The sequence below is a fragment of the Anomaloglossus baeobatrachus genome, chromosome 6 (genome assembly GCF_048569485.1).
Source record: "Anomaloglossus baeobatrachus isolate aAnoBae1 chromosome 6, aAnoBae1.hap1, whole genome shotgun sequence".
Classification (NCBI taxonomy): domain Eukaryota; kingdom Metazoa; phylum Chordata; class Amphibia; order Anura; family Aromobatidae; genus Anomaloglossus; species Anomaloglossus baeobatrachus.
The window spans coordinates 395,772,025-395,785,350 of NC_134358.1; the positions used below are offsets into that span (position 1 = coordinate 395,772,025).

The 13,326-nt window shown below is 42.7% G+C and overlaps 1 protein-coding gene across 2 annotated transcripts in view; it reads right to left on the reverse strand.

The window, feature by feature from the left end:
- The window catches only part of DPY19L1 (dpy-19 like C-mannosyltransferase 1), a 210,427-nt gene that overhangs the window by 58,453 nt on the left and 138,648 nt on the right, over positions 1 to 13,326 (reverse strand). For both annotated transcript variants that reach the window (XM_075315108.1, XM_075315107.1), the window contains 2 exons: positions 10,433 to 10,534; positions 4,033 to 4,104 (listed from right to left, as the gene is read on the reverse strand). In XM_075315108.1, the coding sequence (XP_075171223.1) occupies positions 4,033 to 4,104; positions 10,433 to 10,534 (174 nt within the window). The remainder of the gene's footprint in view (positions 1 to 4,032; positions 4,105 to 10,432; positions 10,535 to 13,326) is intronic.

Genomic DNA, 13,326 nt, shown 5'->3' on the forward strand with positions numbered 1-13,326 from the left:
TTCCTTTGAATATCGAGCAAATGCCAAAACACATGATATTCAAGGGAGCTTTTCAGATAATATTGCTTTTAGTTTTAATATACTGTACAAAAGTAGTGAAAGTGATTATATTTGTGATTCAACGTTTATCTAAACAAACCAAGAAAACAAAATTTGTGGCAAACAATATTTCTTGGTCATGGTATGGTATATTCCGAGTGATCTTCTTCTAGTGGAATACTGATGATGGAAAATAATCCCTGGGATCAAGGACCGATTGTGATACCAATGTGATATGACTGAAAGAATGTGTGATTAGATAGGAATCATAAAAGATAGGAGTGATCCCAGATATTATTTGACCTATCAATAATTCAGTATCAAAGAGATGTCCTTTGGATGGCCAATATGATGACCAAAGAATACATGTCAAACAGGTTTTTGAAGCAGTTTCAAGATAATGAGGAAGTCACATTTACAGTTCCACTTACCGGAAACTTGTGGTTGGCTTAAAAACAGGTTTAAGGAAGCTTGCATATGAAATTTACGGCTCATTGCAATATTTCACTAACACTATGGTCAAACTGTGGTCGGCCAGTTGACAACTGGCTAAATGTGCAGGAAATGTGCAGGAAGCTGCTGGTGCCCACAGCAGTTTGTGGTCAAGTTACATGAACATGACTCAGCTGTCACATGCTGGTGACCATTTAAACACAACCTACAAAGTTTTCCTATAGAAATACACCGGACTCGCTTAATGTTAGGGAAACCTTCCAGGACATTGAAGTGTACGTACGCACTGTTCCTGTGATGCAAGAGGCCGAGATGTTGTTTCCTTATCATTAACTCGAGTTCCCTCCGATGTGAAAGGATTGCTACAACAAACGGTAATGTTGATGCATATTTCTGTTATTGTATAAGTTTCTATGACTATAGTTCTAAATGCCTATGTACCATTGATTATATTCATGTGCTATTAAAATAAATAGTATCTTGCTATAAAAAGAATATTAGTATTCATGCCTGATTAGGATATCAGTGAGCGCTTCGTAAGTACGGGCTTTCAGCCCCTTTTTAGTAGAATTTAGCAAGACAGCTGTAGAACATGAACAGGTCGTTTTGGTACAAGGTCATTCCTCAATCGACCAGCAGGGCAAGTGTTTTGCAAATGCCCAGATTGCCCACATCGATAACTTCTCCTCTGCGTCGTACTCCTTCCAATGTGCATTCTGGAGAAGGCAGTAGGAGAACCTGGTGACAAAAGCCGGAGGTCATACACTCCAACAGGGGCATCTATGGTGCAGGCGTCAGTGGTACACTCCGGTGGAGGTGGTGCTAACTCTTCCTCAGGCAGGATGGAATGCACAAAATGCACCGGACAAGATGGAGGTGCGTGGCGGTCCCTCCGAGTACTTGCGGGAAAACTGGATTGCAAGTGCCCAGGATACCCGCACCCATGACATCTCCTCTCTGTGATTCCCCCAGGGTGTGGTCAGAACTGTTGGGGCCCAGAATTGTGAGACGTGGATGTCATCGGCCTGCAGCTGGGTGGAGGGGCAGATATAACCTGATGAAAGCATATTGTCTGCTGAAACGCATTGTATTAATAGGAGCTTATAATTAATAAAGTACAACATTTAATATGAGCAAGTGGTTCCTTATGCGCTACATTAGACCGAAAGAACTCTTTTCCATATACCCACTCCCTACCTGGGATTTCGGTAGTAGCTGCAAAGGACCTGCCAACCCATTATAGAATCCAGCTGGGAACTGGAGGATCGTGGAGGAAAACCTGAATCCCAAGGTGCCGGTGGAGTTCAAGAGCCGACAACGATACCATAAGTCTAGATTCAATAAGCTTGGACACTGCAATCAGAACGGATGAATAACCCGGACTGACACACTTTCACTGGAGTTGTGCGGGGGCGCACAACCTGCAAAGGTGAGCAGTTCTAAATATCTATCCTAAATCTATCCACGGATGCTTCTCATATTGCGCCTGTCTCTCTATCTCTATTTCATTTATACACTCCAACAGGGGCATCTATGGTGCAGGGGTCAGTGGTACACTACGGTAGAGGTGGTGCTAACTCTTCCTCCGGCGGGATGGAATGCACAAAATGCACCGGACGAGATGGAGGTGCGTGGGGGTCCCTCCGAGTACTTGCGGGAAAACTGGATTGCAAGTGCCCAGGATACCCGCACCCATGACATCTCCTCTCTGTGATTCCCCCAGGGTGTGGTCAGAACTGTTGGGGCCCAGAATTGTGAGACGTGGATGTCATCGGCCTGCATCTGGGTGGAGGGGCAGATATAACTGGAGAGGGCCGAGGTGCAGGAGGATCAGACTGTGGCTTATTGTCAATAAGCCTCCTTCATTGCGGTCTGATAGTAAGGGCCTCATCAGCCAGGGCTGCAGCTCGATCCGCTCTCAGACCCATACCCGTATTTCTGAGGGACACTTGTAAAGAAATTGTTCTATAAGAAATACCTGCATAACGTCTTCCACAGTAAAAGCATTTTCCGCTTCCAGCCATCTCAGACATGCCTGGGACATCTTATGGGCATACATCCTAAACGATCTCCCTGTGGTGCATGGGAGGTCTCAGAACTGTGCCCTATGTGAGTCTGGGGTGTTAGCATGGTATTCCAGGATAGTCCGTTTTACAATGTTGTAAATCCTGATTCTGCTGTGAGTCAATGGTGCGATAAGCCTCTGCCAGGCTTTCGTTCAGGAGTCCCACTAACAAATGTATCCAGCCAGATTGAGGCACCTCCATCACAGCACACTGCTGCTCAAAGTCCTTGAAGAAGCCTTCGACATCTCCGGAAGCCCCATTAAATGGCTTGAAGTCTGCCCGGGTGATCCGTACAGGCTCCCGGATCGCTGGGTTTACACTCCAACTCCATTGCTTCTTGTCTCCTCTGTGCTCAGCGAGCAGCCTCCTCCTTATACTGCTGAGATACACTGGGGCCAAGAGCTACCATCTCTTCTTCGAACCACACCAACCACTGGCTTTTTGGGGCAGGGATCTCCATCCCCAGTGTTTGTCCGTCAGACATCTGGGAGGAGGTGGACTGGCTCGCACCCACCAGTAGATCAATTAAAGCTTCTTTACTCAGTCCCTGGTAGCTCAGACCCAGATCTCTGGCTCTCTCCTTTAGACTGGATGTGGTACAGTTTCTGTACTCACTCTGTGGGTTGATCTCCATTAGGCTGCGCTCTGTTGATCACACCGCTGCCACCAGTTGTGGCGGGGTCTTTCTCCCATATCACACAATCAACAAAGTGAGAGATGGATGAACAATCCAAAGCATATTTATTCGATGCAATACAGAATGACCATCAAATAATCCTCCACACAAAGGGTGAAATTGTCCAGTAATGGTATAAATGTCCCGGGGATCAGTTACAATCCTCCAGCAGTCCTTTACCAGGAAAATGGGGGTTTCTCACAGTCTCTCTGGCATGCTGGCCGCAGGCTCAGCTTTTTCCTCCCAGAGGATCAATCTTCTTCCTTCTCTCTTCAAGTTCTCAAACAGACTGCCTCATCCCCACAGGTAAGCAAAGAGGTTAGGTGGATTCCTGGCACCCCTCCCCCACACCTAGGGACAAAAACTACAGGGGGTGATTACCTACAGATAATACAATGTACACACAAGCAATATAAATAATGGACAGTGAACCAAGCCGAAAATATGACCCTACACAACATGATATACAGTACAACATATCCCACCATCACACCTGGTATCTGCTATTATCTGCAGAGCTGTTGATATGGATAATACCAGACTTGGCGAGCAGCGGAGGAGACTCAGTGATGGACTTAAGGTGAGCTAGTAAAGCACAATTTTTTATTTACATCAAACTGCAGCCATAGGACAGGGGTTTGTTTCAAAAAAGAGGGAAAAAAATTATAATTTAACAAAAAGTCTAATTTATGGAGATGTAAAAGAATTTTACTATTTACCAAAATAATGTAATTCATTGGGCTGTCACATTTCAGTTCACTATTACAAAGTGGTTATGCTGCTACTAATAATACTTACTGGTACAGATATGACTAAAAACACAAGGATGACTATTGGAAGTAACAGGGTCTTCAAATATCTCCATGGTGTCTATAATAGAAACAGATAGATTGTACATTAGTTAAATCCATTTTCTAAAGTGAGTAAGACACATTTTATATATATATATACATACATACATACATATATATATATATATATATATATATATATATATATATATATATATATATGTTTATATACACACACACATACATATATATTTACACAGTACAGACCAAAAGTTTGGACACACCTTCTCATTCAAAGAGTTTTCTTTATTTTTCTGACTCTAAAAATTGTAGATTCACATTGAAGATAACAAAACTATAAATGAATACATGTGGAATGAAATACTTAAAGTGTGAAACAACTGAAAATATGTCTTATATTCTAGGATCTTCAAAGTAGCCACCTTTTGCTTTGATTACTGCTTTGCACAGTCATGGCATTCTCTTGATGAGCTTCAAGAAGGAAGTCACCGTAAATGGTTTTCCAACAGTCTTGAAGGCGTTCCCAGAGATGCTTAGCACTTGTTGGCCCTTTTGCCTTCACTCTGCGGTCCAGCTCACCCCAAACCATCTTGATTGGGTTCAGGTCTGGTGACTGTGGAGACCAGGTCATCTGGCTTAGCATCCCATCACTCTCCTTCTTAGTCAAATAGCCCTTACACAGCCTGGAGGTATGTTTGGGGTCATTGTGCTGTTGAAAAATAAATGATGGACCGACTAAACGCAAACCGGATGGAATAGCATGCCGCTGCAAGATGATGTGGTAGCCATGCTGGTTTAGTAGTATGCTTTCAATTTTGAATATATCCCCAACAGGGTCACCAGCAAAGAACCCCCACACCATTACACCTCCTCCTCCATGCTTCACGGTGGGAACCAGCCATGTAGAGTCCATCCATTCACCTTTTCTACAAAGACACGGTGGTCCAAAGATCTCAAATTTGGACTCATCAGACCAAAGCGCAGGTCCATTCCTTGTGTTCTTTAGCCCAAACAAGTCTTTTCTGCTTGTTGCCTGTCCTTAGCAGTGGTTTCCTAGCAGCTATTTTACCATGAAGGCCTGCTGCACGAAGTCTCCTCTTAACAGTTGTTCTAGAGATGAGAAGGTGTGTCCAAACTTTTGGTCTGTACTATATATATATATATATATATATATATATATATATATATATACACATACATACATACATATATATGTACATACATATAAATATATACATACACACATATACATATATATGTACATACATATAAATATATACATACATATAATACATATAAATTATATACACATATAATGTATATGTGTGTATATATATATATATATATATATATATATATATATATATATATATATACATATATACATATATATACATATAAATACATATATATATATCTCCTAAAAGGAAGGGAATGTGGAGTAGTAGCTTATCCATATTACTCTGGTCACTGGACTATACATACTAATGTATTTAATTGAATGAGAACACTACTGTACTACTCCTATTCTGTCTGCTGTTGGCATACAATACAAAAACAAAGAACATCTTAACCTTGAAAAAAGTGGGAAAATTGAACACATTCACAATGACTGCACTTTAACTATTTATATGCAGAAACCATTAGTAAGGCCAGGGCAATTTTCATATCCCCTTTCTAGTTATACACATGATGTGTTAATGAGTACACATGGGATTCTATCAGGCCCACACTCTATTACTTGTCATATCAGGACAAAAAAAAACGTTTGGAGAATATTACAAAATTGAAATAATAAACAGTTGTTTATCTACGGTCATAATCATTAAAAAAAAAAAAAAAAAAAAAACAAACTGTGGCCACTTCTATAAACAAATAAAAAAGCGGATATTGATAAAATAGGTCTATTACGGATGTAGCAGATGCTGTATGGACCGCTGTAGTAAATGATGGTGAAAGTATTCCCCACCCACACCAAATTCACAGTGCCAGGTAAAAAGATAAAAACCCAGAGCACACATAGGGGCAGTCAGGTCAGAGGGATCACCATGAGAAGCAACTGCAGAGTCAGCCCAGACATGTGGAGAGTAACTCCCAGTGAAAAGCACATGTGGACATTTTAACATTGAATAGTTTACTTACTCATGGTGAGACCTCAGCAGACCAGACGCCACCGCACCCCAACGCGTTTCGTAATCTTCTTCAGGGTAGTGCGACATGATGTGTGGTGAGAGAGAGCTATTTATATGTGCCCCAATAAGAAAAGACAGGCCGATCGTCCATTCAGGTCGCGTACTGAGTACGCAGATACCTCATATGTGGTGGAAATCAAATGTTTGGGCACATGACAGGGCTCGGAAGGCAAGGAGCGCCATTTGAATTTTTGAGTGCAAAATTAGCTGCACTCATTAGCGGATGCCATGTCGGGTTTGAAGACCTCCTGACGTGCCTAAACAATGGAGCTCCCCCATAAGTGACACCATTTTGGAAACTAGAGCCCTCAAATAATTTTTCTAGATATTTGATGTGCACTTTGAATCCCTGGGGGCTTCACAGACGTTTATAAACGTTGAGCCGTGAAAAGAAAAAAAAAAATTTTACCACAAAACTGTTGCTTCAACCAGGTAGCTTTTTTTAATCACAAGGGTATCAGGAAAAAATGCACCATAAAATGTATTGTCCATTTTCTCCTGAGTACGCAGATACCTCATATGTGGTGGAAATTTCGGACTCGGAAGGCAAGGAGCGCCATTTGAATTTTTGAGTGCAAAATTAGCTGCTCTCATTAGCGGACGTCATGTTGGGTTTGAAGACTCCCTGAGATGCCTAAACAATGGAGCTCCCCCACAAGTGACCCCATTTTGGAAACTTGAGCCCTCATGGAATTTATCTAGCTGTTTAGTGAGCACTTTGAACCCCTGGAGGCTTCACAAAAGTTTGTAATGTTCAGCCGTAAAAATATATATATTTTTTTTTAACCACAAATTTGTTTTTTCAAATAGCTAGCTTTTTTTCACAAGGGTATCAGGAAAAAATGCACCATAAAACGTATTGTGCAATTTCTCCTGAGTAAGACGATACCTCATATCTGGTGGAAATCAATTGTTTGGGCGCACAGCGGGGCTCAGAAGAGAAGGAGCGCCATTTCACAGTAAAATTGGTTGGAATGATTAGCGGACGCCATGTTGCGTTTGGAGAACCCCCTGAGCTGCCAAAACAATGGAGCTCCCCCACATGTGACCCCATGTTGGAAACTAGACCCCCCCCCCCCCATATACAAAAAATTAGTTTGGCAAAATAAAAAATACGGACGTCAGTAAAAAAAAAAAAAAAAAAAAAAAAAAAGAAAGAATAAAAAAATATGAGTGCCTGCCACTAAGACCAGTGCCAAACGTGAGAGCAATGCACGAGTCTCACATCACATCATCCGCTCCAGTCTGGAAGCAAGCAACTGCGCTGGATAATAAGATGCGAGAGGGCGCGGCGGCAGATGAGAAAGGGCGGCAGATGAGAAAGGGCGCAGCGGATGGAAGATGGGAAAGGGCGCAGTGGATGGAGGAGCGGCAGAGGATGGAAAAGGGCGCAGCGGATAGAGGAGTGGCAGAGGATGGGAAAGGGCGCAGCGGATGGATGAGCGGCAGAGGATGGGAAGGGGCGCAGCGAATGGAGGAGCGGCAGAGGATGGGGGGTGAGATTGGGGATAGCTACCTTACAGGATGGATCTAGGCATCAGGATCACAGCAAACAGAAGAGGCAGCAGATTAAGGAGGCAACAGATTGAGGAGGGTGGGAGGGGGTAGTAGATGAAGATTGGAGAGAGCAGGCAGCAGATCGGGGAGGGTAGCAGAGTCTTATGGGAGAGAGCGATGGCACATGAGGGGGGGAGGCAGCACATGGAGGGGGGGAGGCAGCACATTGAGGGGGGGAGGCAGCACATGGAGGGGGGAGGCAGCACATGGAGGGGGGGCAGCTTGCAGCTCATGGAGGAGGAGGGGGGGGAGGTGTAGTGGCGGATGGAGAAGGGGCAGCCGATGGAGGAGGCGGAAGATTGGTAACAGTGGCGGCCGATTCGGGGGCAGCGGCGGCTGAAAAAGGTGGGTGCGACAGCGGCGGGGACAGCGGCGTGGCTGGCGGTGGCGGAGTGGACAGTGGCGGGCTTGGCGGGGACAGCGGCATGCCTTGCGGTGGCAATCGGGGACAGCGGCAGAGTGATCGGGTACAGCGGCGTGCCTTGCGGTGGCAATCTGGGACAGCGGCGGGGTGATCGGGTACAGCGGCGTGGCTGGCGGGGACAGTGGCGGGGACAGTGGCGTGGCTGGCGGTGGCGATCGGGGACAGCGGCGGGATGAGCGGCGTGGCTGGCGATCGGGGACAGCGGCGGGGTGAGCGGCGTGGCTGGCGGTGGCGGGGACAACGGCGTGGCTGGCGGTGGCGATCGGGGCCAGCGGCGGAGTAATTGGGGACAGCGGCGGTGACAGTGGCGGATCGGGGCCAGCGGCGGGGCGATTGAAAACAGTGGCGGGGCGGGGACAGTGGTGGATCGGGGGGCTATAACTTACCGATGGGCGACCGCTCTCCTCAGCTTTCAGGGACGGACACAGGTCACCGGCACCAGATCCGCGGTGATTGTAGAGATCAGTCACAAGGCCGGTCTCTCCAATCAAAGCTGGGGGGCGGGTGAAGCACCGATCACCCAGCTCCAGCCAATGATCAGAGCTACAGCTGCTCTGATCAGGGCTGGATTTCAATGTTCCAGCCATTTTCAATGGCTGGAACATTACAGTGACTGTAATTGGCTGAGCGGCGTTCATCAGCCAATCACAGCCTCTGCAGGTTCAGGGAGGAAGCACCACCCCTCCTGAGGTCAGGCAGAGGTCCCCTCCTTCCCGAATCTACTATTTGATTACACCGATCGCTCTCATGGGGGCTCCGGGGCCACGATTTCGCCATGACGTACTGGGTACGTCATGTGTCGTTTAGCACCATGTCACCATGACGTACCCAGTACGTCAAGGGTCGTTAAGGGGTTAAAGGGAACCAACCAGCAGGATTTTCATATATAAAGTAAAGCTAGTGCTATACTGATGCTAGGATGCTAAATGTAACCATACCTTTTGACAGAGATTGGATGTTTTATATGTGCAAGTAAACTTCCAGCAGCGCACGGCAATTTGATTGACAGGTGCAACAGAAAGGGAATATGGTGGTCGGGTTTTGCTATCTGCCTGCCTAGCCTTCTTCGCCATGTCACCGTCATAGATGTTAATTCTGGCGCAGGCAGACAGGGGCAGGAATAGATAGCAAGATCTGACCCACATATTCCCATCCTGTTGTACCTGTCAATCAAATAGCAGTGCATTGTTGGAACTTTACTTTATTCTTGCAGGGGTGTGTTGAGCATTTTGAACCCACAGGTGTCTCAAATAACTTTGCAAAATGTGGATGTGAAAACAAAAGTTACGTTTTTTCTGCTAAAATGTTGTTTTAGTCCCAAACTTGTCATTTTGACAATGAATAATAGGAGAAACTAGACCCCATAATTTATGCAATTTTTCCTGAACACAGCAATACCCCATATGTGGTCAAAAACTAATGCTTGGCCACATCGCAAAACTTGGAAAGCAAACCACTCAATCTAATTCTTGGAACGCAAATTTGGGCACAGTGTGCCCCTGAAGTACCAAATATGCAGCCACCCACATGACCCCATTTGACAAACCAAACCCCATCTATTGGTGTGGTGAGACATTTTTAACCCATAAACTAAACAGAATTTTATAAGATTGGGCCGTTAAAACGTAGGGTTTATCCGTTAAAATTTCACTTTAGCCTCAAATTTTAATTAACACAAAGGGAAACTTTAGAAATTGGACAGGACAATTTGTTATGCAATTTTTACTGAATGAGGCCGTACCTTATAAGTGCTTGCACACTACTGTATGAGCTCATGTCAGGGATCAGAAGAGAAGGAGTGCAACTTGGTTTTCAGAAGGCAGATTCCGTTATAGTTTGTAGGCTCCATTAGCCGAGCCCTGAGGTACTGGATCAGAACACCACACAAGTGACCCCATATTGGAAACATCACAGCTTAAGGAATTAATCTAAGGCTGTAGTGAGTATTTTAAACCCACATGTGAGTCACATAATTTTATAACATTCAGATGTGGAAATATAACATTTTAGTGGCAAAAATGTAATAGGACAAGACCTCTGAGAGCTGATCATTAAGGCGTACACACAGTATCAACTAAAAATAAGAGACAAAATTCTTTCCACATTTGACAGCTGCGGCTCCGACTCTGCCTAACACAATGTCCTACAATACTGCTTGTCTAGGGCTTAAGGAACAGATAATGACTTCTGACAAAACACCTATGAATCCATACCTCATTTTCCATAAAGTCAAATTCAGGTGCACAGGTATACATCAATGTGTCAAAATCCTTGTAACTTGTAAACTTTGACTTGAGAATATTAAAGATATGTGCCTGGAAAAAAAAAGTTAGCAATAGAGAGAGTTAATGCTGTTAGCAGATTCCAGAATGAGAGTAAAATGACAAATTCCATTAACATTACTGGTTCTCTAGAAATGTCACTGCTGATGTGGCATCTGCCAAAACACGGTCAGAACGAAGTCTGTGCACTAAGTTCATGTAATTTTAACGTAGTTGACATTTGGTGCCCTTACGTTAGAGAAAATCTTAATAGTGTGTGTCCATTATTATTTGACCATTATAATACTGGGATATTTTATCTGTACTAAAAGGGGCTGTCTCATTGAGCCCTTTCTTTCCTTAAGTCCCATTAGGTCATAGTCACAAAGCGATATGCCCAGCCTGAGATCCCCTCAATTACATAGAAGAATGATTTTTGCTAGGGCTGATTTGGTCCCATCCATGAATGTGATTGTTCTAGAGAAAAAATATGAAATACTGAAGTGTCCAGTGATCATCAGTGGGTTTGCAAAGCCAGTTTTAATTTAAAAAATACAATAAAAACGCCTTATAAGACCACTACTTTTAGAAGACCACTACTTTTAGAAGATCAGCACTTATAAATCCACCACTTTTAGAAGACCACTACTTTTAGAAGACCACCGCTTTTAGAAGACCACTGCTTTTAGAAGACCACCGCTTTTAGAAGACCACCACTTTTAAATCCACTACTTTTAGAAGACCAACTCTTAATCAGCTTAGACTTTTAGTTCCACTAGATAATAGGCACACTAGCCATCCTCTTTGAGCGGTTCACCCCCTTTGGAATATAATTTTCAGTGCAATTTTTCATGGACATCTCAAACATGTTTCATTGTGTATTTTTTTTATTTTAGCATTATTTTTATTTTATTTTCTTACCTGTCATAAGGTCTCAACACCTCCTTGGGGGCACTTAACTTGCATTTACTTTTTACATTACTATTCTTCCTTGTAACATATTATTACTGTCAAGGACGCCCCAGTTAGAAGTGAAAATATAGCTTTAGTGCTTACATTTAAGGTGGGCTAAAACCTAGCAGTTTTAGCCCGTACAGTGCACCTGGCAATCACCCAGTGTACTAAGTGATACTCAGAGCTTATTCAGTCTGATAATTACAGACTATAGGTAATGTGCAAGAGGTTAATAGATATCACAGATATAGCAGCTGAAGGCATACAATATTTTTTCCTCTCTCTAAAACGAAGACAGTGAGAAGAGCCTCCATTATTTAGGCTGATCCTGTGATTGATGGAAGTGGGATGTATTAGAGCAGATTTTTATTTTACTCCTTGCCAGCTATAAGCAAACATCCTTCTCATAGGGAAAATTATAACATAAGCCAAGACATTTTTAATGCAAGACTTAATACAATGCAGTTACCTGATTCTTTAGGAATAACAATAGACTAGAAATACTCTTTATTCAGGATTCTCTACAGATACTTATTGTAAATGTGTGATATATGTAAAACAGGTTATTAACTACGTATATATGTCAGAGGAGATTCTAACAGAGAGAAGTATATTATTGTTCATTAGGAAAAATTCATTCTCAAAGACGGATGACTACAATGAGAATAATTGAGAATTAATGAATGTCAATAAACCTGAGCTATTGTATCCACAAAACGGATATAACAACATTAAGGCAGTCAAGTAATAAGATGTATTTGTATTGATACCGAGCCATTAATTGCATAGCTGTCTGAGAACGTAAAATGAAATGATAAGGCGAGATACATTTGGAAGATATGTGAAGTTCTGAATACAGATTATGAGGTAATCATGCGTATATGCTCATCACAAAATAGTATATGAATAATGCATTAATGTACTATTCAAGAGAGCAAACTTGTGATTAAGAAAACCATCATCAGAAAATGAAAGGGTAATGGAAGCTTTACTGAGGTCCTCACGCTTGAGAATGTGAATGTATCGCGTACTGCGGCTTAACCCTAGGAAAATTGAATGCCATATTAGACTCGTATGCACTTTGACTGCATTGTGTGTCTCAACTGCAGGGGTCAGTATTGGGCCCTCTTCATTTTAGTATATTTATTAATGACCTTGTAGTGAATATACTTAATAGAATTTCAAAATATGCAAATGTAAGTAAAATCTGCAACGTAATGAACACAGAATGGAATCATTTAATATAATCAAGGAATTTGGAGGATTGGGTCAAGAAATGGAAACTGATGCTCATCAGTAGAACAAACTTTTGCTCCTCTATACCATTCACAAGTCAGTCCACACTTTTAAGCAGGAGCCCAAAACTGTATGCAGGATGCTAAGAATGACATAGCTGAACTAGAGCAGAGGAGAAATAAGGGACGGAAATTTGAGGAGGCATTACAAAGACCGGTAATCAAACTTTGGGATATTTAGTTTGGGAAATTAAAGGCTTAGGGGCAATCTTATTACAATATACAAATATATGAATGGAAAGTACAGAACTACGTATATCTAAAAATCTTTTTACACATAGGCCTGCAATGGTGAAAAAGGTGCCATCCTCAAAGTTGAGTGAACAGAAGGTCTAATCGTCATCACAGAGAGCAATGATTTTTTTTTCTGAAACAACAGTGAGAATATAGAACTCTCTACTACATAATGTTGTAATGGTTGATTCATTGCAAAAGTTCAAGTAGGGACTGGATGCATTCCTTGATAAATAAAATTTTAAAAGGTAATGGGATTCTGTGATGGAACAGTGATCTAGTGAACTAATCGGTTTGCCATTTGTTGAATATGGGTCAGTCAGAATCTGGCTGATTAGGTTTCTTGCTTTCTTCTGAATCAAC